The sequence below is a fragment of the Pelodiscus sinensis genome, chromosome 2 (genome assembly GCF_052426305.1).
Source record: "Pelodiscus sinensis isolate ZL-2025 chromosome 2, ASM5242630v1, whole genome shotgun sequence".
Taxonomy (NCBI): Eukaryota; Metazoa; Chordata; order Testudines; family Trionychidae; genus Pelodiscus; species Pelodiscus sinensis.
Genome location: NC_143053.1, coordinates 197,266,211 through 197,291,113, shown reverse-complemented (window position 1 = coordinate 197,291,113; position 24,903 = coordinate 197,266,211). Strand labels below are relative to the sequence as shown.

Sequence of the window (24,903 nt, the reverse complement as noted above, 5' to 3'; positions counted from 1 at the left end):
AAGCCTTCACTGGCCTGAGGGAAGGCGGCTATGGGAGGCCCGGGCCAGGTCTCAGCCTCATCAGTCAGGAGGTCTGGGCAGGCCTCTGTCTCCCTCAGAGGCAGGGCCCGGACTGAGCTCCCTGGCAGAGTTCTTATAGTCCTAGCCACGCCCCTTAGCTTCCTGTCAGGTGAGGGGGCGGGGCTAGGCTGTGCACAAAATGGCTCCCAGGGGGGTGTGAACATGAAGTTTACTTTCAGGGGAGGTGTGAAGGTAAAAAGGTTAAAACCCCATTATCTAACCTATGCAACTTTCGCTATGTAAATCGTGTAGCTGAAGTCAACATACTTACTACGGTGTCTTCTCTGCGGTTAAGTTGGCAGGGGTTGCTCTTCTGTCAACTCCAGCTACTCTTCTCATCCTGGTGGAGTTCCGTAGTCAAGGGGAGAGCATTCAGAGATCGATTTATCATGTGTAAGCAAACACAATAAATTGACCACCGGTGGACTGATTGCTGCAGCATCGATCCACGGCATAGTAAAGACAAGCACAAGGGCTACTATGTCTACACTGTAGCCTTCTTGTAGAAAAGCTTATGCCAATGAAGGGCGGAGTGGAATATCGCCACGCTTCATTTGCATAATTAATTAGCAGCTGCTTTTGTGCAAGAGGCTTTTGCGCAAAACAGAATTATGTAGACGGCTCCTTTTTGTGCAAAAAGCCCCTCTTATGCAAGAGCCATTCTTCCTCATTTTTTCAGAAAGAACGGCTCTTGCGCAAGAGGGGCTTTTGCGCAAAAAGGAGCCATCTACACAGCTCCTTTCTGCGCAAAAGCCTCTTGTGCAAAAGCGGCTGCTAATTAATTATGCAAATGAAGCACGGTGATATTCCACTCTGCACTTCATTTGCATAAGCTTTTCTGCAAGAAGGCTACAGTGTAGATGTAGCATTAGCTACTAAAAATAGTTATGCAGGTGGGCTTCAGAGCCTGAACTCTAGCTTGTGCTCCAACATCTACACAGTTGTCTTTATTGCTGGAGTGTGAGCCTAAGTCTGCTGACTTAGGCACTGAGGTTCTCTGCCACTGGCTGTGGGATAAACCCTGGGAAGGCCCGTCCTGGAAATGGCTTCATGCAAGAGGAGCCCTGACCCAAAGCAAGCCCCCCTCACTCAAGAGGACTCAGCATTCTGTCCACAGTGAGGGAGTCACAGGATCAGGGCTTTAACATGTAAGAATGAAAACACTAGCATTTTCATCTCTGTTGTGTGCTTTTAGAGTAGATGATGTCTCCCTTCTGAGCAGAACTCCTGTCCTACAACTAGAGAGGAGCTGAATGCAATATCAGGTTGGGAGACTTTGATGTTGCCTTTTTTAATCATGGCTGCTGTACATAGAGTGCACTTACAGAAGCAGGATTGAGGATGAACTTTTTTAAACAAGTTGAACACAAGAGTCTGAGACATTCGACTTATTTTTTCCACATAAGTGGACCAGTTCAGTGAATCAGCATATACTCTATTTCCAAGAGCACACACCTATGTTAATTGTATTTATCACAACACTGCAATCATTTATGCCTGGACAACATAGAACATGATTACACAAATCAAATTAGTTACTTACATGTAAGAGAATTCAACACATTAGGGAGAAAGGCACAAAAAGCACTGCCTGCCCACATTTCACTAATGTACAAGCCCGTCTACTCAATTTCTGGTATTCCATGGTTTGGGTCTTTTCTTTTCTCAGTGAAGCATCACAGTGTCATTTTAGAATCCCTACTGAATATGTCAGATAGGTGAGACTGTCATTCACAGGCAGGGGTGGATATAGGGCAGGGCGAACGGGGCGGCCGTCCCGGGCCCCGCGCTTCAGAAAGCCCCGCGCATGCGCTGTGGCACCACTGTGCATGCACATGGCACCGCTGCGCATGCGCCGTGGCAAAGGGGGAGGCCCCGCGGAATTATGCTGCCCAGGGCCCCGCAAAATGGTCATCTGCCCCTGTTCACAGGGTAACATTTTGGGACAGTGCGTGCCAAATAAGTTCTTGTCACAGCATTTAGAATCCGACAAGCAAACTTTAAAATCCAATCTGTCATTACATGGTGAGGTTTGCATTCCAATTACCTTGCTTTGGCAGCACATGTATTTGTATGGTATATTCTGCTAAGCACTGGCCTCTTTGGCACCTCTCAAATTATGGATGCAGGTTTTTTAAATATGCAAATATTGTTTTGGCTGATGATTCAATGTACAGCAGCATATTAAGAGAACTGCAAAAACCTCTCTATAAATCACAGTGCATCTCATGCACTATAAAATGGTAAAACATAGTGCACAGTGGCTCACCTCTAAACTGTTACGGAGGTTACCTGGATACTTTGTACAGTGTTTAGAGTGGCAGCTACACTGTCTAAAAGAGATCTTGAATGTCATCTGCAAAGTCAGGGCATGGAGCGTTGTACCCCTATAAAGCTTTGGATCACTTTGTCTTGCTTCTATTCCATTGGAATTCTAGTAAAAGGGAAGTAAAATGACACATAAAATAACAAAAGGGGATACAATGGGAATGAAGGTTGAAGAACAATAACAATCAGAAAATCAGTCTGATCCCAGATATATTTCACAGGCAGAAAGTTCTTTTTGAAACTGTGTTCTGCAACAGCCTGGATTAATACTATTATTTGAGGAGATCTGATAAAGCCACTACAGTACTTTAATACAAAGCAAGTAAACTGAAAGTCATCCTTTTATGACTGTACATGGTTTGTATAGCCACAGCATCAATATAGACTTCGGTGTCTGCTGAATGGTTTCATATCTGGAAGTGGCAGCTGAAACATTAGTAAACATTTCCTTAAACTGTGTTTATAAGATGTTGGACTCTAATTCCACACACCGAAAAGCTACATATTTTGTAGGGGTTGGATGCAGCCCTGAACAGGCTGATAGTGTCAAAAGGGTGATAAACTGATGCATCAGTTCCTCCATGGGGAATTCTCTTGTCAATCACCAACCTCCTTCAAAAAGAAAAAAAAATTGTTCATGCTGCTGCATCATTTCAGTGAGTTGGAATTCACACCTTGTCTCCATCCAGCTCTAACAGTGCCCCATGTGTCATCAATTAAGAAGGCTCCCTTGTTCAGTCCTCACCCTTTTGCACTAGACTAACTTCTTAAAGAGAAGGAGTTATGAAAAGCCATAAGTATTCAGAGGGCAAAATGGTGTGCTGATGAAAAACTACAAATAAACCATTTGTATCCTCTTCTCTGCCTTCCTTATGCTTATTATCCAGACTAAAGGAATAATATTCAGATCATGGTGCATGTGTGCCTTGCAAGGAAAAGTAACAACTCAGTCACACTCGCTTTTTGCTTTTACTAAATAATTGGAAGTTTTCTGAAGAGTATAAACAGCACATTGTTTGGAGATCTCCGAATTTTCATATGACAGTAGGATCCTGCTGCCAGACTACTGTCCCCAATTTTATTTTCAATGCCCAGCCTCTACTCAAAGAAAAAAGTGTTCTGAGTTGTTACTGCATTGATGTGTCTATCAATGCAGCCTTGATTATATAATGTTCGAGGTGATCAGTTTGATTCTGCCTGCAATACACAGTATTATGAATCTTAGAAGCCTTTTTTTCCTTTTCCTACCAGGCATCACAAGTGCTATAACTGTTTTTCCAAGGTCTGAGTAGGTGAGGGCAGCACTGAGCCCTAGAGCAGAGGTGGGGCATTTTTGCGGGGTAAGAGGCTGCTGTCCCACAGAAAAATCAGTCAGGGACCGCACACAAGTGGCCCCGACTGAGAAGGAGAAAGACATTCCCCTTGTACACCAGAGCCTTGCGGGTGGCCAGACTAGTAGATTTTGTATGCTCCAGTCCCGCGGGGGGAAGGAGCACCAGCGCAGCTCCCCATTACTAGGGGGGAGCCCCGAGCCTCAGGGGCTGGATACAGGCAAGCCATCCCCTGGGCCTTAGGTTCCACACTCCTAGCCAAAGGGTATGATTCTGCTCATTTGTACTGGCTTAAATCAGGAGGGCTCCATTACAGCCAACAGTTACACAAGCAAGCTCAGAACTGGCCGTCTCCCTAATTCAGACTGTGACGCTCGGTGCTATTTCTGTCTGAAAAACCTCCACAGTTTCCAATGTGAAGTGTAAGGATACCTGTACCTGGTGAAATTCTAAACACTGGAGCTTTGCTGTCTAGTCTGAAGCTGTAGAAGAGGAAATTAAAGAAAAAACAACAACAACCTGGAAACATGTTTTTGCTTTAAAGATGGTCTGGGTTGAAGTTATTCCCTGGTTTAATTTGTGTTGCCCAAACAATGAAACATTCTGCACTACATAAGCTGGCATGCACACATGGACCAATCAGTGACTCTCTCCTTTCACTACACACAGAACAGGACCACCACATGATTGGACAAAGGAAAGCAATTTTGTTAATTCAATACTGCTACTGAGGAACATTTTTCTAGAGAGACAGAAGGTTTTTTGTTTGTTTTTTCCTCCTGCGAATTCAGCTATGTGGAGACTATCTTTCATGGCTCGAAGAACTTTACAGTCTTCCTGTGAAAAGGCTAACGGTGTCCACTGTGGCTGAAATGAGATAACAATGGTTTAAAATCTACATAGAGCAACATCCAATGGAAAACTAAGAGAGGTTATAACATTGCACAAGGAAAAACACTTTTGACACAATCCATTTAGAGCAGGCCTGGGCAAAATATGGCCCCACCGGATCTGGGCTGTGGACGCTGCAGGGAGCCCCAGGCAGGCTCCTTGCTCGCCTCTCCTCAACCGCACACCGCTCAGAAACGCAGCTGTGGGGTGTTTTTTCTTTAAAACTTTGAGTCTGGAGGGGAGGGGGGAAGCTTTAGGAGCTGCTCCCGCCCTCACAGCACAATCCCATTGGCCAGAAACTGGTCAATGGGAGCTGCCTGTTCAATAACAGGTGGTCATGAAGCACAAGGTGCTCCAGAGCACATGGCTGCAGCCTGTGCAGGGACGGGGCAGGTAGGGAAGCTGATTCAAGAACAACTGATGGCTGGTAAGTCTCCTGGCAGAGCCTACCCCAGTCCCTCCCCCAATCATCTGTCCCCCACTCCTGCCCCCTATTCCACATACCCAAAACCTCTACCCCCCCCTCCTGTACCCATATCCCCTCCCAAATCCAGCACCCCAATCACCTGCCCAAGATCAGTTCCCTCCTGCTCTAGCTCACAACCCAAATCCCTACACCCTCTCCAATACCCCAATTCCCTGCTCTAGGTCACAATCCAACCCCCTGCATCCCAGTCCCGTGCCCCAGGTCATAACTGCCTCCTTCACCCAAACTCTCTCCCTTATCTCAAGTTCCCTTCTGCACCCAACCTCCATCCCAGACCCCACACCTCCTCCATTAATATCATGGAAGAGCATGGCCCTCGAACACTTTCCAAGTTCTTGGAGTACTCCCCCCCCCCATCAAAAATTATTGCCCACTCCTGATTCAGAGGCATTGAAAGTGAAAAGAAAGGATTCTACAATCATATAAAGTGGTGTAAACCAGGAGTAACAGAAGTTATATCAGCACGATCAGAATTAAAGTCATGCATTTATACACTTTATTTATACATCTGCAGATGAGCTGCTTTCTGTTAACTTAGTTTGAAGTATTAAAACATTTGCTTACTTCACTTGAAAAACTTAATTTCTGTGTCAACACAGTCGTAGAAAAGGTCTACTACTTCAGCAGGATCCAGAACCTCTGTACTGGTGAGGATGTCCTCCATAGCTTCTAAGCCTTGTCTTTCCAGCTCTAACATAATTCTCATCAGCTTCTGACCTCTCTCCTAAAGGCAAGGAACAGCCAAAATAAAGTGCCCATTATCCAAATTCAAGTGAATTGTTACTACTACCCTTTGCTATGTGGGCACCTTCACACTATTTGAAAATGTGCCATTTCCCTCCCCCTGACCTCCATAGATTTTTTTTCTTCTGAATGAGTTAGTAGAATCCTAAGCAAAAATGAAAACAATGGTCAATTGTTCAACATACAGAACAAACAATAGAGTCTAGTAATCAAAAAACATCAGCAAAATAGTGAGTAGTAACTTCAAAGGAAATACAATTTTTAAAGACTATGCACAGCTTGAGAGTGGGGGATAAAACTTGTATCTGGACAAGAAAAAAAAAGGAGTTTCTTTGATTCATCAAGTGTGCAAGCTCATTAACAACAAAAATACTACAGGACACTTGGGAGTTCCTGGAAGGATTTTCCAAAAACAGGCACTAGTACTAAGAAAAGAATCTAGAAGGGCATCTCTGAGGACGTCACCCGCCTTACTCCAGGTTTAGCCACAGGATTAAAATTAAGGGAGTTTGCTCGTTTACCTTTTAATCTCTGTATAGTCAAACAGCATTGACGTGAATGATAGATAAAATGTTACGTCTAAACTACAAAGAAGAAATAGTCCACCCTGGAATAGGGACTGTGTCTGTATAAGACAGGGGTGGGGAACCTTTTTTTGGTCGGGGGCCACTGACCCACAGAAAAAAAATCAGTCTGGGACCCCACACAAGTGGCCCCTGACTGAGAAGGAGAAAGACATTCCCCTTTCACACCATTCCCATACAGGAATAATGGACTTTATAATATATTTGTACTGTCCAGGAGAGGCAGGACAGGACATACATTTCCTGGAGAAAGATTGGAGAGCAGGTGAAGGGTTGAGAGGGATGTTGAGGTCACCCTGCCTTATAACCCAGGCTGGAGAGTTACACACAGACATTCAGGGTGTGGCTTGCATGCTGGAAGGCTGTTTGTAAGCAGTCTTGGTAGGAGCTACCTCAACAAGGCATTGTAAGACATGAGGCCACAGCCTCACACTGGTCTGGACTGTCCCCCAGTATGTCACATTTACAGTGACAGCCATTGAAAGTCTGAGGGATTTTATGTGAGTTTTGCAAAATCTTGTAAGTTCTCTCCTGATTCTTTTTAAGGGGCATCTTGGGTAACATGTAAGTTTTTTGCAAACTTTCTCTAAACTGATAGTGATTGGTAATGCAGCAAGTAAAAAGAAAAAAAAATCACCATTACAAATGAGCCCTATTCAGAAACAGACAACTTTTATATTCTTAAAAATCCCCTGAGCTCAGAGTCTGAATTTATCTCTGCCAACATCTAGTGAGAATTGTTTGTAGTCCAGTGTTTACACAAAATTAATATGAATAGAATGCAACCAACCATGGCTAAAGTGTTCACTTTTCTATTTTAACTTTAAGCCTCTGTTCAGATTTTGTAGAGGGGAAACGCACTAATTTCCTTGTAATTACATTTAAGATTGCTACAGAAAAAAATATAAAAGCTTTCCTAGAGAGAAAGAAGCATAAGTCATGCAAACGTTTACAAATCTTTTGTTACCACATTCAAAGTTTTGGATCCCAGGTGTATTAATACTAAGGGGGGGGAATAACTATCTATAAAGGACTTGGGTCCTAGAAGGTTTACCTTATCATTCTCAGTGACAGACCGGGACCACTCATGTGCCTTGTACAGTTCATGTCTGCGGTCAGGCTTCTCCTGGAACCGAGGTTTCTTTTTTACAGGATCATCATCGCCAAGAAAAGGCGACTGAACTTTTGGTACTAGTTTGACATCATCAACAAAGATGAAAGGTTTAAAGATGGACCTGAAAAGAGTAAGACAGTTATTCACGGGAATGTTCTGTCTGTCACTCAGACATAGATCCAGGCTACTCTGACAACAGAGATTCAGTGAACAGCATTGCATGTGCGTATCTATATTACTGTGGTGGGTTAAGGTCAGATGTGATGCAAAAATAACCTAATATAAGAACACAATGTAAGAAAATTAATTTGCTTTAAAAACATTGAGTCCTGCAGAGCTTTCAAATTGACCTCCCTTTCTCCTTCCATGTCACTTTCCCCATTTTTGCAAATTACTTTTTTTGCTGGGGGGAGGCGTAGTGGGGGAGAAGGGAGTAAATGTTTTGATCATCTTTAAATCCCAAAGTTTAGCCCCATACTGTTCTCTTGCTTTCTTTTTTCCTTCATTTTCTCTCATCCTACATGTTAAGTACTCTGCGGAAGCCATTCTTAGGATACTCAAAGAAATCAACCGTCTCAGAGCCAGTTTCCCAACATAAAACTTTCCAGTTCTCCTACATTTACACAGAAACAATTTGTATGTCAATAAAGCTCTTCACACTCTATACAGCTAAGCTTTGGTCTACATTAGGGAGTTATTTCAAAATAACCCCCCTTATTTCGAAAGAATAAGCAGAGTGTCCACACTACTAAGCTTGGTATTTTGAAATAATAGGCTGGTTATTTCAAAATCTGTATGCCTGCTTTCCTCAGGGAATAATGCTTATTTCAAAATAGGTATTTCAGGAGTTATTTCAAATTTAGTTATTTTGAAATAATTTCCTAGCGTAGACAAGTCTTTAAAGTCCTATACTCAGGAGAGAATATCTTTGCTGAAACAAACTGAAGGCATATTCAATGCCATCCAGTTATGAGAGTTAGAGGAAGATTTTCAGATAGTTATTACACAACTTACTATGTACTGCTGAACATTTGGCATTGACAGCAGTGTCCAAGTAGGGAAGGCCAGGAAAGGTTAAGGCATGGCTGCTGTGTAATGGAGGCAAGGGGAGGCTAAGCTTCACCCCTCCCCACCCCAATTCACGCTTCTGGGGGGTGGGTGGGAAACAGTGTCAGATTCAGGGCCTCCAGAAAAATCCCTCCCCGCCAGCCGCAGGGCTGGCAAGCTCTCGCTGCCTGATGCAACCATGGTGAAGGCACAGAGATTTTCTGGTCTCGGAGCCACAGCAGAGGTTTGGGGGGAGGGAAATGTGGGTGGGGCTTTGAGATGAAGAAGCAGAATGGGAGAAAAACGGGGAAAAGGGCTCTGAGGGAAGGACCATAATGGGGACAGGGCCATGGGTGGAATAAGGGAGGGGCTGCAGGGCAAGGATGAGGACTGGGGAGGGGCACAGAGACCGGCCACCACCCAGCGGAGGCTGAGAGCTCTCAGCACCCCTCACAGCCCTGACCAACCTCTGAGCCCCTTCCTTCCCCCCCCACCTCACCCCCAGGCAAAGGCAGGGGGCTGAGTTCTCCGCCTCCTCCCCAGCTGGGGCAGGCTGAGAGCAGCGAACAGGGGCATGGCTTTGGCTAGAAGAGGCAGAGCAGGGAAGCTTTGCCCACTGCCCATGGGGTAAGGAAATGGTTCCACACAACACACTGTAACACGTCTCATCAAGCAAAACATTTCCATCCGGAATTAGATGGGGACTCATAAGGAAAGCCTCGTGACTCCAGGCTGGGGAGGGGGAGGGGAATAGTTACCAGAACTAGCTCAAGTGCACCTGAGGCTCACCAGCCTCCCTGAAACCCAGCAGCTGTTTATTTTTAAGAAAGACAGTCAGCTGCCAAGGTGTTTTCAGGGAGGGAGGGAGCAGGCTGACATGACCAGCGTGGGACAGTTTTTCTCTTTGCAAAGCAGCACTGACCCCGAGCTGTGCCTGAGTTTTTATTGTACTTGATAATAGCCTGTCTAGAAAAGTTTTAACTCACAGAGAAGCAGGAACTCTGGTGTGCCTGGTTTTGCCAATGTCTTGCGTACACACCTTGCTTTATTTGCTTTATGGGGAGCACAGGTGCTGGAACTAGGTGTGCTGCCACACCCCCGGCTGTAAATGGTTTCCATCATATACAGTGTTTAAAGTTTGGCTCAATGGCTCTAATCACCCCCAAGATACAAGCTGTTCCAGCATGCCATGGGGAGAGGGAAGGAACTCTGCAAGTCTGTCTGCTTGCAGCCAGGCTAGGGGGCTGTAGCTTTGCTCTGGAAAGGAAAAGAATCCCAAAGGGGGTTTTAGAGCCTTGTAGCAGCCTTTATCCCCCACGGATTGGAGAGCAATGGTTCTGAGTAAGGCAAGAGTATTTTGAAGAAGTGAAAATAAGGAATCTTGGGGCATGTCTACACAAGGAAATTATTTCAAAATAACAACTCACGAAATAAAAAAAATTGAACTAGTGTGTCCCCACTGTGGGGGAGCCACAACTTTAGTTGGAAGCAGGCTCTGTAATTGTGGATGTGCTAGACTTAGATGCCTTGACTTAGAGCCCCAGGAAGCACTGGGGAGTAATTACTTCAAATTAATTACTCTGCGGAGCAGTTATTTCGAAATAGCAGCAGCAAAGTGTCTACACTACCAGGGATGTCGAATTTCGATTAATCAGCTAATCGAGTAGTCAATGGAATTTCCATTGGGGGAATGCTTGCTATCCCTGCTGCGCTTCTGCCTTTGAAATGTAGCAAGAGCCCCGGACGGAAGAGGCAGAGGCACAATGGGGAACCAGGATGAGCGGAGACTGTTTCAGTTCCTGCTTGCGCTGGGTCCTGACTGCTGCACCTCTGCCTTTAAAATGTAGCAAGAGCCATGGGCAGCTCTTTCTGCATTTCAAAATCAGAGGCACAGCTTCTGGTACTGGGTGCGAGTCAGGACAACTGATTCCCGCCTCGCGCCTGGTCCTCTGCTGTGCCTCTACCTGCCCTCCAGTGGAGATGGTGCTGGGGGGGAACTGGCTTTTAAGCTGGTAGTGGGAACAGTCATTATTTCAAAATGATGGGGGTTATTTTGAAGTTCCTTCTTAGTGTAGATTATGGCACAGAGACCAATAGATTTATTAGGGCATAAGATTTCATGGGTAAAACCACGAAGAAGTGGGTTTTACCAACAAAAGCTTATGCCCTAATAAATCTGCTAGTCTCTAAGGGTGTGTCTAGACTACATGGCTCCGTCGACTGAGCCATGTAGATGAGTTTACTCGGCAAAGGGAAATGAAGCAGTGATTTAAATAATCGCCACTTCATTTACATCAAAATGGCCATCGCGCTGTGCCGATCAGCTGTTTGTCAGCACAGCGCGATAGTCTAGACGGGGATCAGCCGACCCCTATAACCCTTCATTGGCAGATCCTGTAAGCAGGAGCGGCCCGAGGCCGGCTGCGGCAGCTGGTGCCCTATGCAGAGGTGCTATCAGTGCCCCCGCCTGCACGGCTGTCAATGTCCATGAAGTCATCATCGTGCGCCCAGGCCAGCGGCGCCCTAGGCAACTGCCTAGTTTGCCTAGGCTCATGGGCCGCCCCTGCCTGTAAGCCTTGTGCAGGATCTGTCGACGAAGGGTTCTGGGGTTGGCAGATCCCTGTCTAGACTGCCGCGCTGTGCTGACAAACAGCTGAGTGGCACCGTGCAGGGGCCATTTTGATGTAAATGAAGCAGCAATTATTTAAATTGCCACTTCATTTCCCTTTGCTGAGTAAACTCATCTACATGGCTCAGTCAATGGAGCCATGTAGTCTTGATACACGCTATGGGTATGTCTATGCTATAGCATTATTTTGAAATAGCTTATTTCGAAATAACGCGTATACGCACAAAATGCATTTTGAAATAGCATTTTGCTATTTTGAAATAGTGCATCCACACTGATAGGACACTGAATTGCATTTAGGGCCACCCGGAACTGGTTCTGGCAGGGCATCAGGTCAGGAGTTAGATACCTTGTTTGGCTGCTGCCTGAGGCTAAGACCTGTGCTTAAAGGGACCCCCCCCAGACAGCCGGTTCCAAGGTTTCCCTGCTTGCTTGCCTACCTCAATGAGGGACAGCAAAGCATTTTTTTCATCTGAGTGTTCTGGTTTCCCTCACTCGGGACACCACAGCACTCTGCAACATGGAGCCAGAGCTGCCCCTGGGCACTCTGGTGTTTCTCTTGGACACGTTGCTGTGAGCCTGGCTGCACTTTCTGCAGGCTGCCATCCGGGAGGACCATCGGGGGCTGTCAGTATCCAGGAGGCACTGTGGGAGAGCTTCCACCCTGAGGAGCACTAAGAGCCTTCCTGGTCTGCCCCACTGGGGGCTTGTACCTCATTCCTCCCTCACGTCCTTCCACTTACCACTTCCTAACCTCCCTACCTGATGTAAAATAAAATACACGTCTTTTCATGAACACAAACTCTCTTTATTTAACAAAATGAAACTCTGGTGAGACTGGGGAAAGGAGGCGGGAGAGGGGAAAAGACAGAAAGACAGGGTGGGAGAGGGGAGGAGGAAACCTGGGAGGAGGGAGCTGGAAGGGGGAAGCAAGGAAAAGAAGGGGGAGGGGAAGCTCAGGGCTCAAGGTTGGGGGCATCACCGGACCAACTTGATTTTCATGCAAACCGGCTCCTGGGTTCGCATGTGGCCTTTGGTGGCCAGGCTGGCAGCTATCCTGCCATAGACGGCCGCATTCCTCTGTCTAGTGCGGAGATCATGGATGTTGGGGGCCTCCCCCCCAAACCTGAATAAGGTCCATAATCTCCACTCTGGACCAGGAAGGCGCCCACCTTCTCCGGGCCCTGGCAGGCTCCTGGGAGCTGGCAGGCTGCTCCTGGGGAGCAATGGACAGCTAAATGCCAGTGGCTCGCTGGCTCATGTTTTGGGGCCACTGGGTCGGGGCAGTGACTGCTGGCTCTGGGCTGGCAGGCTTGGAGCTGGCATAGGCATTGTGGCCAGAGTCTATCCCTTTAAGGGCTCCAGGAAGGAGGAGGGAGAGAATTATTCTTGGCTGAGCCTGGAGTGGCCACCAGGGCATCCTGGGAAGGCTGGAGGCCCCCTATTTCGATATAAGTGTCTATACAGCACTTATTTCAAAATAGCTATTTCGAATTTGGCGTTATTCCTCGTAGAATGAGGTTTACCAAATTCAAAATAAGCCCTGCACTATTTTGAATTAATTTCAAAATAGTGGTTTGCTTGTGTAGATGCTAGTAAAGTTATTTCAAAATAACAGCTGTTATTTTGAAATAATTTTGATGTGTAGACACACCCTATGGTGCCACACAACTCCTCCTTCACCTGGGAAGTCAAGTCTTCAATGGACTCTGAACTAGGCAATAGGCAGATTCACTTCAAGACTTCTCTCTGAGACTTGAAGTGAATCTGCCTATTGCCTAGTTCAGAGTCCAGTGAAGACCTGAATTCCCAGGTGAAGGATGAAATTCCTTTCAGGACTCATTCCCCTGTGGGAGCACTTTAGTCACTGAGGCCTACTCTATACTAGAAGGTGGTCAGCTTACGGTACACAACTCTAGCTGCACAAAATGCGTAGCTGGAGTCAGCTTACCTTAAGCCGAACTAGGGTGGCGGCATCCATACAGCAGGAGGCCAATGGGAGCAAACACTCCCATTGGCTTCCCTTACTCCTCGCAGAAGGAGGAATACCGGACACCAGTGGGGGCTGCTGTTAGTGTTCATTTTACAGGTCTATATAGACCCACTAAATCGAACACTAGAATATCGGCCTCAGGAGCACTGATCTTCTGGTAAGTACAGACGAGCCTTGAGAGTACTTAGGCACTACAGCAATTATCTCTGAGAACTCATGGAGAATGAGTGCGGTCCCAGAGGACTAGAGAAGGAAAAACATGGTACCTATCTTTAAAAAACATGAATAAGGAGGACCTGGAGTTATATAGACCAACCTAACTTCAATAACAGGAAATATACTGGAGCAAATCACTGGCGTATCACTACGTTTCTCACAGTACATGCTCAGCCATTATTATATGGGGCACTGTGAGAAGAATTATTCTCCTCAGGATTAAAATATTTAAAGAAATTAAATTGCATTTACATTAATGTCACCACTTTCTGACTATATCCTTTTCTTCTGTTTATTTTTACTTCCGGAGGATGTCTCATTTAAAAGGACTTGCCTCCATGGTGAACTATTTTCCAATTACCAATGCTAGCACTCTGAACAAGTAAAAATGCCATAGCAGAGATTTAAGCTATGGCATTTTGTAGCAAGAAAGCTACTGATCTTTACACCAAGATTAACAACATGGTTTTTATTTGGCCTAGTCCCATGGATGTTTACTGGGATTCCTACTTAAATTGCAGTCAAGGAGACAAAAAGGAGTGTTCCAAAGGGTGTATGGGAATATGATGGGGAGGGGACACAGGAGGTGCTGAATTTTCTGACTCAGAACATAGACAGGAAATGCAACACACCTCTGTGGAGGGACAAGATTGGGGAGGAAGGAAGGTTTCATGCACCCTTTCCCTCTTTTGCTCACCTATGCAGAGCCAGTCACAAGGGAGTCCTAAAAATCTGTCACTAAAATCAGTTTAATAGCTTTCAATATACATCGGCACAGGCGGAATCCCCTTATTAAAGCTTGCACCATTCAGCCTGAGAAGGGCACTAAGCATCCTGACCAGTGTTCCCTCTAAGCTGCGTAGCAGCACCTCTTCACAGGTGATTTATCAGCCCTGCTCAGTCATGCATGGAGCCCTGAGCCTCTGACTGGACGGGGCTGATTCATCACCTGTGACGCGGTGCTGCCCCGCAGCTGAGAGGGAACACTGATCCTGACTTACCTTGAAGGATCCGGAGTGCCGGTGAAGTAGTGAATACAGGGGGAGCTGGGGTTCTGAGGCAAAACGGACACCATGCTAGCCGTAGTGAGGAAAGTTTCGGAGTCCACGCAGACACCACTAGCTTTGTCACGCAAGACATCCATCATTGTCTGCACAGTGATATTTCCTGCAAGAGAGGAAAAAAAAACAGCCAACCAAACAGAATGCCCAACAGGCCTGATTCACAGCCCACCAAATTCAAAGAAAAGTAATTTTACTTCATTGGGCGTTGCCTCAGGCCCAACACAAAGAGCGCCATATCACGTAGATGGGAACATACAAGCTGCTAGCAGTGGAGGAGGTATTTACAAAACTTAAGGCTTTAAACATACTAGAACAGATTACAGCTGCCTTAAATCCCCTAAGTGAGGGACTTTTTGCCACTGTAAATGTTTCTCCATCCACAGACACAAGTGTGAATTTGGCCCGTCCTGTCTAATGGACTGGAAGTAATTAAAAGCACAGAGACAAGCTGATAAAAGAATCTCTAATATGGTGCATGAAATGTTTCCAGTGGCTTTTGGGGCAGTTATCAATGTTTAACTAGACTGTAATAGAGCAGGACAACAGCTCTGCTATTAGTTATGGTAAAGACCAGTTTTCTATTTAAAGCTCAACTGTTTTAAGAACTCTAATTAGTTTCTGTTTGTTTCCCTTCCTGACCTTCTCCTACAGTTTGAGGATTACTTTGAGTCATGGGCACTGGACCACACCTTTACTAGCATAGTACGCTGCTAGTAAAAAGCTTTTTGCCCAGTCTCCTGTTGTACAAGAACTAGATTTCATTACCCTTTCAAATATAAGTGTCATCCTTAATGTAAAGATTTTAAAGATAATAGCAACACTTCTCAGGCATGGCTGAACTGGTGCCTTGAACAAAGATTAAACAACACTTATGCACAGCAGCAGATGCTGCAGTAATTCCAGAAAGAGTCTGGCCAGCTCCAGCTGTGTGATTAGTGAATTCTGGACCCATTTCTGCTGCTAGCATTTCAATACTGAAAATCTGCTCTGGTAGTAATAAACATCCAGTTTGACCTGAGGTGGAGGCAGGGGAGAAAGTCTTTCCTATAAGTGCATCTTCGTTTCAGCAACAGAATTCCAGTCCCAAGATTTGCATCCATCGCTTTGTTCTAAACAGGCAGCTGGCTAACATCTCTTCGCTACCTCACAATAGGACTGATATAAACACCCTTCTATAAAAACACAATCCCCCTCATGGTTTGCTATTCTCATGCTAGGAGAATAGGGACACACTGGTAGAATATGACTCTTATTCCCATATATCATAATACCTGCAATGGAAAGACCCACAGACTAGGATGTTGGACTGTAAAGCTCTAAGTTTTGTGGGGTTGCCTAAGAGCCTTATTCTAAATTTAGAAAAGTGGCAGCTTCATGCAGGTGTTTTGCTCAAGGCGATTTCTCAACCTATGCATTTTCCTTCCACATGGCTTATGGAGTGGCATGTGCAAGTGCTCTCCTTATATCCACTTGAGACTATGGAGAAAGGTCTGGTTGAGAAAAGTGGGAAGAAAAAAAATGAAGGGAAAATCATTTCAACTTACCTTCTTTTTTTCCTAGGCTCTCCTGGCCTGAACAGCAGCCTAAGTGGTCCTCAGCTAGAGAAAACACTTCAGAAAAATTGAATTCTGTATCTCCAGTCCACCAGCCTTGAATCTCTGCATAATTCCTAAGCTCAGGATGCTCAGCATCAATTTTTGTGGTTAATGAAAGCTGATTGCAAATGCACTTTACTCCATCTATGGAAAAAGCCATACATCACAATATACCATTACTGCAAAGTAGCTAGAAACACATAGAGAAGAAAATAACTGATTAGCAAACTCAGCAGTTGACCGATCTAGACATTTCTTTATGATAGTCACCTAATTACACATGCACAGGCTTCACTCGTCACTTCAAGTTTGAGTTCCTGATTCTCCATTGTGTCTTGTGTCATATTTGGATACTTATCCCTACACCTCATGCTTGTACAATGCTAGCATATCAGAATGCTATCATTTCCCACCCTGAAGAGCTTCTACAAGGTGCAAAGCAGTAGAGACTCAGCCTCTTAGATTTCCAGAAACTAAGTTATGGCACTTTCAAAAATCTGTTTGGAAGTGATCTTGACCCTTTGCCCAAAACTATATTAACTAGCCCATTCAACATGATCACTACCAACCCAGAGTTGATCTCTATGACATATTTGAAAAAAAAGTTAATGCCACTATTCAACACAGTGTCATATACATTTGTTAAGTGATTTTTCATTCTTGAAACTGTCACCTAATTATAACTGGTGATTGAAAATATCTTGTTTGAAAATGGGCATCATTTGAGAAAGCAGCAGAGGAAGAGCTCATGAGGAATAATTTATAATCTGGTTTCCAATCAAATAGAAAATTTAAATATTTAAATTGCAATATTAATTATAAATCCTTTCATAAAAATGAATCATATACTATAACACATAGAGTCTCTGTGAGCACAATATTTGTTTTAAACAAGGCTTTATAGGTGTTAAGACAATAACATGAATTGAAAATAAATCCTTCCTGTATTTCTATCTTCTGTAGGACTTTTTCTAAAAAAATTCTGCCTGAATTGCATATATCCATACACATCAGACAGCATGATTAATGAATACTTCTTCAAATAGTCACCAGAGGATACAGTAAATGCATCATAGGAGCAATAGAAATAATTGTATAAACTATACTCATTAGCCAAACAAAAAAACTTGACAGTGAAGGTAGCAGGCTTATTTTTAAAAGGCAGGATGAAGTGATTTATGATTTTTTAAACTTTAATAGCATCATTAACAGCTATTGTATAGAATCAAATTTGCCTTTCCAATGCCCACTGAATGAAATGTAAATAGTTAATACAGATCTAGGTTAGAAGCTGCTATATACATTACTGCCCGCAAACCAACTACAGAAAGAAAGGTCAGTGGCAGGCTGAAAGGTTTTAGTATGTTCAGCTTCACACATTCAAACATAATTGCACCAAGAAAGGGCTTTAATATCTTAGGGCTTTGTCTACGCTGTCATTTTACTGCGCTGTAACCTTCTCGCTCAGGGATGTGAAAACACCCACACACACCCCAAGTGCAGCAAGTTACAGCACTGTGAAGCACCAGTGTAAACAGACTCAGGAAGGTGGTTTACCTGGACAGCTCTCTTTCCAGCACTGGTACAGTGAACACACTGACACATTAACATGCTGCTGTGGCAGCAGAAATATAGACAAAGCCTCAATTGTTCATTTTCAGGAGACTGTAAGATTGGTGTAATTTTGATTTGACCAACTGGAACATGAGTTATCAAGCTAAGCAAAAAAACCATTAGCAGCCCTTTAAATATTACAATAATTAAACTCATTTTTTTTCCTTGATTCTTTCCAGTAGAGTCAAATTGACAGAATTACTCAAGTCAGTTCTAGGTTCAGATCAACAGGAGGACAATAGCATTATATTATTAATTTACAAAGGTCTATTTCCTGACTAGCTTTAGAATTACAGTATTCTTCATCACACCATTTCATTTAAGGAAAAATGTTTTGTGTAACAACAGCAATCATTATGTAGAAGACCCAATGTGGCCCTAGGGACAAAGTTTGAAAACCCAGTGTCCTACAAAACACCCATCAACAGCAAACTCCCCCTGCTGAGCATAGGATACCAGTGCCCATGACTTTTGTAGAACGTGAGCTTTGTTCTTGAAAAGCTTAAGAATAGCCATCCTGGCTGCAGAGAGAATCTTCTGTGGGAAACCAGCATAAAATGATCCTGTGCCACACTCCTGCAGAAAAGCACCGTTCCCTCTGCCACTGCTGGTAGCTTTTGCAAGTGGCAGGAGTGTGAAAACTGGTCAGTTTCACTGGCACTAATAGGAGAGTAGAGCAGAAATGAAAAAAAAAACAAAAAACAAGGAGGGTGTCATGCTTCTGCCTGGGAAAAGCTATGGGCAGCAGCTGATGCAGGCAATGGAGTTATTTACTGGGAAGGATGACTCAGAAAGCGAGTGAAGGGTTGAGTAGCAGACCCACTAACTGCATCAACTACGAGGTTCAAATAAGAGATAAGACTTCTTAACGCCAGTCAGATGGCCCTCAACGCCACCCGGACTGCCTCCCCCAATCAGTGTCATCCAGAAGGTGCCACCCAAGTTCCACAGTGTGCCATGTGGGGCCCAGCAGCAATTTAAAGGGCTTGGCATTCCAGCTGCTGCCACGGTAGTTGTAACAGCCAAGAGCCCCTTTGAACTGCCGGACCCTAAGGCAGGAGCCCCATTAGCTCTCCCTCCCCTGTCGGTGAGTCTGGATGAGTCAATATAAACAGGGCCCATGAACAGCATCCTACTACTTTCCAGGAAATAGGTGTTTCATCAGGACATTACTCCTGGACAGTCCCCTCCATCAGTCTTTAGTATCTATGTCTGGCTAGAAGAATTATTCCTCTCTCCAAGAAGAGTGGTGAACTTTCAAGTCTTGCCTGGAGAAACAGCGTAACTGCAGAAGGACAATCTGTCCATGCAAAAGACACACCGTTAGCAGGCGAGACTGATGCGAGCATCATCATACAGCTTTCACTGTTTGACTGATACATCCAAGCCGGTTAGAATAAGACCTTTTCATAACCCCTTGATAGCTTTATCCCAAGTGAAAGGGAATAAATAAAACAAGCTTAGAATAGATGCGATATGCAGCCTCCTTGTGATGACCAACTTGTCACCAAAACTCACCTGTGATTTTTTCTGCTGCCCAATATTTCCCAACAGTCTCCAGGACCCAGGCTTCTGCTCTGTCCACAATCAGAAATGCACTTTGGAAAGCATGGCAGGAACTCCCATCTTCATAATAATTTCCTCCTTGTCCGTGCTCTTCCAACAAAGAAATGATTACATCTAAGGCTTCTTTAGCTGTCGCACCTCTTTCTAGCCCAAGCCTTAAAAATACACACACACACACAGACACAAAAACAACCAATCCAGTTTACTGGACTTTTCATGGTTACTTAATGTGCTAAAGTGACACTTTAAAAAAAAAAAAAAAAAGCTAAAAAATGCACTCCTATAATATGAGCTACAGTTTTAGTGGCGGTTGATGGAATCCTTTCTAAAGGGACAAACAACAGAAGTATATTCAGAAGTTATTGGTCAGACATCAGCAATTTGTGCTTTAAAGGTTCACTGGAAATAAGAGGCCTAGAACTTTATAATTGCATACTCATATTAACTAAACTGGTTTCTTCATTCACAAGTCTACTCCAGTTGCTACAATTAACATGAGTGTAACAGGGGCTGTCTTAAGACAGCCTGCAGCATTCTATTTACCCTCATTAGGGAGAGTGAATCCGAGTGGTACATAAAATTTTCCAAGACTGTTGTAAAGTAGCAGATCTGTACACCTCTTGCTATGTACGAAGCACTAGATCACGGGGAACAGATATTACAGAAGGATGACAGAATGAATAGCGAATGTTACCTTATCACCTTTCTCTTCCTGTGTGTCCTCACTTAGAGTACATCTACACTGGAGCATTATTTTGGAATAACTGACATTATTCTGAAATAACATAGTGCGCATCTACATGGCAAGCCTTTATTTCAAAATACAGGCAGTCCCCGGGTTACGTACAAGATAGGGACTGTAGGTTTGTTCTTAAGTTGAATCTGTATGTAAGTCGGAACTGGCGTCCAGATTCAGACACTGCTGAAACTGACCGCCAGTTCTGACTTACATACAGAATCAACTTAAGAACCCCAGGCGTCCCCAAGTCAGCTGCTGCTGAAACTGATCAGCAGCTGATTCCAGGAAGCCCGGGGCAGAGCAACTCTGCCTCGGGCTTCCTGTAGTCAGCGCTGGTCAGTTTCAGCAGAAGCTGACTTGGGGACGCCTGGGGCAGAGCAGCTGGGGTGCTACTGGACCAACCCAGCAGCACCCCATCTGCTCTGTCCCAGACGTCCTGATTCAGCCGCTGCTGAAACTGACCAGCAGCAGCTGAATCAGGACCTGGGGCAGAGCAGCTGGGGTGCTGCCGGGTTGGTCCAGTAGTGCCCACGGGCGCTGCAGGACCAATCGGCAGCGCCCCAGCTGCTCTGCCCCAGAGTCCAAAACAAAAGCCTGGTCTGCTGGGGGGGGGGGAGCACACTAGCTGCGCCCCCCCCCCCCCCAGCAGACCAGGGACACTGGGAGCAGAGCCGCAGCGGCAGCGAGGTGCCGCGCCTCTGAGGCTTTGCTCTGGCAAAGCCTCAGAGGCGCGGGACCCCCCCGCGGCTGCGGCTTCAGTCCGGGTGCCTGTGGTCTGCTGGGGACCGTCCCCAGCAGACCACAGGCACCCAGACTGGAGCGGCAGCAGCGGCGGTTCCCCGCGCCTCTGAGGCTTTGCTCTGGCAAAGCCTCAGAGGCGCGGGACCCCCCGCGGCTGCGGCTTCAGTCCGGGTGCCTGTGGTCTGCTGGGGACCGTCCCCAGCAGACCACAGGCACCGGGTCTCAAGGGGCAGCAGCAGCGGTTCCCGCGCTTCTGAGGCTTTGCTCTTGCAAAGCCTCAGAAGCGCGGGAACCCGCCCGGTGCCCCTGGTCTGCTGGAGACGGTCTCCAGCAGACCAGGGGCACCGGAGAAGCTTACGAACGGGGCTTTCTCGCCCCGACTTCCGGGGCGAGAAAGCTCCGTTCGTAAGTGCGGATCCGACGTAAGTCGGATCCGCGTAAGTCGGGGACTGCCTGTAATGTCAAACTGGAGGACTTCTCACTCTAACTCATGTAACCCTCACTTCACGAGGAGTAAGGGAAGTCGAAGGAAGAAATGTTCTTCCTTTGACTTCCTGCTGTATAGACAGTGCCAAAAGCTGAATTCAACTATTTCAACTTCAGCTACGCAATTGATGTAGCTGAAGTTAGGTATCTTATTTCGACTTTTGCTCTGCAGTGTAGACGTACCCTTACAGTCCACCATACCCTCCAAACAAAATTAATTGCACATCAGCTTTCAGTGACTGTTTCATATTATATGTAGATAGATGCATTTGTTGAGCATCCATGGGCAACTCTACTATGTTAACTTCCTTAAGTACTGTTTGGAAGTACTAAAATGCAAGGCACTTGCCGGAACAGAATGTGACTGGCTTGAAATGAGCATAAAAGTAAATTTGCAAATCCTAGCAAGAAAACTTAACTACTTATTTTAGAAAACTAATCAGAATAGTAAAATCAATGAGGTTTAGCACATTGATTTGAAGTTATTTACATTCAAAATGAAACCCTCTTAGTTAGCTAATTTTCTAACAGCTACTCAGCTTTACTTAACGGCTGTCTAGGCAACAGATTGACAGTTTCTATTTATTTAATCTTTTAATCTATTTCTACCGTCAGCTAAGTACAAGCTATTTAGAAAAGTTAATACCCAAGAAATCTGATTTCATTGATACTTTAACTCTGGCATAGCATGCTGTACATTCTTTTTTTTCAAGTGATATTAACCTCCCAAATTATGGAAAAAACCCTATTGTAGTAACAAAAATGAAAGTCAGTATTTACATCTACCTTCTAGAGAACAAAAAACCCTTTACCAAAATGAACTATGTCTCAGCACAATTATGGAGAAGCCCTATTGAACTAAGCCCTTCTGGAAGGTAGGAAAACAGAGGCAGCAGTTAAGAGCCAATTTTTTAGAGTTTTTTTTCTAAAGTTGGGAACAAAATTAGACAGGGCCTGATCTTCAGAACTGGGAACAGCCCACACTTCCAACTGAAGTCAGTCTCAAAATACAGCCTGCGGGTCTGAAGCAGGGCAACAAAAGGAGTGCCCATTTGAAAATGCAGCTTTAAATCACTTACCCATGTTTGCATTTCAAGCCAATGGCATAGCCAAGGACTCCATATCAGTCTCAAGTCCTGTTTTTTAATAATAAATCTATTCATCAACTCTATTCTATGAAACAAGCCTTGACATTCCACAACCAGAAGTTTGGGAACGTGAAGGATGGAGAATGTCGGTTTTATTGTAAAACAGTCTCACTTTGCACTGTTCCCAGCTAACGGCAGAAGTTGTGCAAAGGCTAAGAGTCTTCATCCCAGAGATGGGTCTCAGCACTCAGTGGAAGTAAGCCCTACCCAAGGAAGTGAGCTCGCTCCAATATGTGTGTCCCACGCTGCTGGCAAGGATGCCATTTTGGGAGGGTAGAGGGGCAGCAGCCATGCGCTCCAGGACTCAACTTGCTTTTCATCCCATTCCATGGACACCAAAGGATTGCAAGGAAAGTACTTGCATCCCCTGCATGCCTCTCACACCTGCCTGCTGTGCTCCCTTCACCAGCCAGGTCTGAGGCATGCATGGAATGCAAGCACTTGCCCCGCACTCCTGGATAGTCCAGGGAACGGGATGAAAAACTAGCTGCATCTTGGAGGGCACAGCTTCTACCCTCCCGAAATGGCACCCTTGGCTGCTGGGCACCTCTGGAGAAAGTCACATGGCTGTATGGGCCTCGTCTAGGACAGTGATCACCAATCAGTAAATCGGCATCCTGGAGCCTCTGACAGGCGATCGCGATTGGTTTGGCCAGGAGGCTATCAAATGCACTTCAGCTACCCCACGAAGCCTCATGCTTACTCCGCAGATTCGGAGAGGCAGAGAAGAGGACCTCTCATGTCAAGGTGTCCTCTTCCCCCTGTCCCCGTACCCCTCTCCACAGAGTGAGCAGGGCAGGACCTTTGAGAAGGCCCAGGGAAGGAGGCGAGGCAAGGGTATATGGGTTTGAGGTAGATCCTGGATTGACAAATTCAAAAAATGATCTTGTGCATAAGAAGCGTGGAGACTGACTGCTCCATGACAATCACTCTCTCATCCCTCAGCTTTACCATCTTCCTGATTCAGCAGGGCCACATCTCCAACCACTCTGAGTAATCCCCATCATCCACTCTCAAAGCCAGGATGCCTGGCTTAAAAAACAAACCAGACCTAGTGTTCAAAAAGTTAGTAGAATTCCAGGACCTCATCTTCAATGTGCAATTGGACAATGACCAACCAGCAGCAAGTACTCCACCATTCCGTTACTGGGATCGCAGGCACTAAATTACGTTTACCTTCCTGTGATAGACGATCATGCATTTCAAGGGTAGAGCTTTGTTACTGTCATGGGATGTCAAACACCATTAAACACTTTCATAGGTTAATTTTTGCATAAAAGTTTGTTTTAAAAATTCTCTGAGACACATTAAAATAGGATACCCCAATGAATCAATCAGATATCATACTATAACAGTGGAAAAACCACTGCCTTGGCAGATATAAATGAATAACAGACACATTTTTGCTAGTCAGTCACTGTATTTGGCACAGCTGTCATTTCACACCTTTATTTTTTCCTCAGAGACCCAGCCAAGAAGATTAGGATATAATTAAAGGTCTGGGGAAGGCATATCGTGAAACTAAAATCTGCTCAGACAAAACTTGATTACAGACTGAAGTTGGTTTCCCTGGTAACTTTTCTTCTTTCCAAAATGGGCAGAGTCTAGCTCCCCCACTAAATAACCTAGATGCCTGATTTTCACTAAAGCTGACTGAGTGACCTAAACTTCTAGGTTGCAGTTTTGTAAATGACTCAAATATACATGTTATGTTTCTGGAAATGATGAGCACATAAACCATACACAAAGTTGGGCATGAGATCACCGGGGTCCAGAGTCAGAATCAGAAGTCTGGAGTGGGAGGAGACAGAGGGAGAAGAAGAGAAATAGCACTGAGCTGCTACCTGCTCTGCTTCTGTTGGTGAGAGGACGTGTTTTTGAAGAGGTGGTTTGAAGATACTCAAGAAAATGGGAGCACATCACAGAGCTGCTATGTCTGCACAGGGTTGTGAGTGTCCAAGGCTGGCTCTGACAAGCCACAGGATCACATTTTACAATCCGTCTTTGCCTCCACACCAGTGTCAGGTTTATGCACAAGCTAAATAAGCTAGGGGTCTAAGGTTATATGGGGTTCTAAATTTAAAAAAAACAACCAAAACTAGTTTTTAGTTGCATCCTCACCTGTGTACTGGGACATATACAAATAAAAAACTTTATTATTTCTATGTCCATTGTCCTTTCTGTTAAAATAATGTTATAGGGACTCTTAACTGTGACATAGTTTAGGGCCTCAGCATGACTTAATCCAGCTCTGCCCACACCTATGCAGGAGAAGCAATTCACTTGTTTCAAACATTCACTTGTTTCAAACAGATGAAAACTCTCCAGGGGCTGCCTGTAACTTATTGCGAGCAGAGAATAAAACAAGCAACTTGATTAGGAAGTCTGAGCTACAGCAGACCTGTAGCAAAGGGGAGAAAAGTTCAGCATAATTTCTGTCTAAAAAAAAAATCTACTGATCCCTATAACTTTCCACCTCCTTAAGATTGGCCAATTACCCTAATGCCAAGCTCTTGAGTAAAAATC

The 24,903-nt window shown here is 45.0% G+C and overlaps 1 protein-coding gene across 3 annotated transcripts in view; it reads right to left on the bottom strand.

Annotated features, from left to right (window-relative positions):
* Positions 1–872: 872 nt before the first annotated feature.
* SCRN1 (secernin 1) overlaps positions 873–24,903 on the bottom strand; it is a 70,463-nt gene continuing 46,432 nt past the window's right edge. For 2 of the 3 annotated variants that reach the window (XM_075922135.2, XM_075922134.2), the window contains 6 exons: positions 19,216–19,418; positions 16,033–16,227; positions 14,426–14,591; positions 7,480–7,660; positions 5,662–5,821; positions 873–4,586 (listed from right to left, as the gene is read on the bottom strand). In XM_075922135.2, coding sequence (XP_075778250.1) covers positions 5,663–5,821; positions 7,480–7,660; positions 14,426–14,591; positions 16,033–16,227; positions 19,216–19,418 — 904 coding nt within the window. In that variant the 3' untranslated portion in view covers positions 873–4,586; position 5,662. The remainder of the gene's footprint in view (positions 4,587–5,661; positions 5,822–7,479; positions 7,661–14,425; positions 14,592–16,032; positions 16,228–19,215; positions 19,419–24,903) is intronic. The other variant, XM_075922136.2, reaches the window with a different exon arrangement.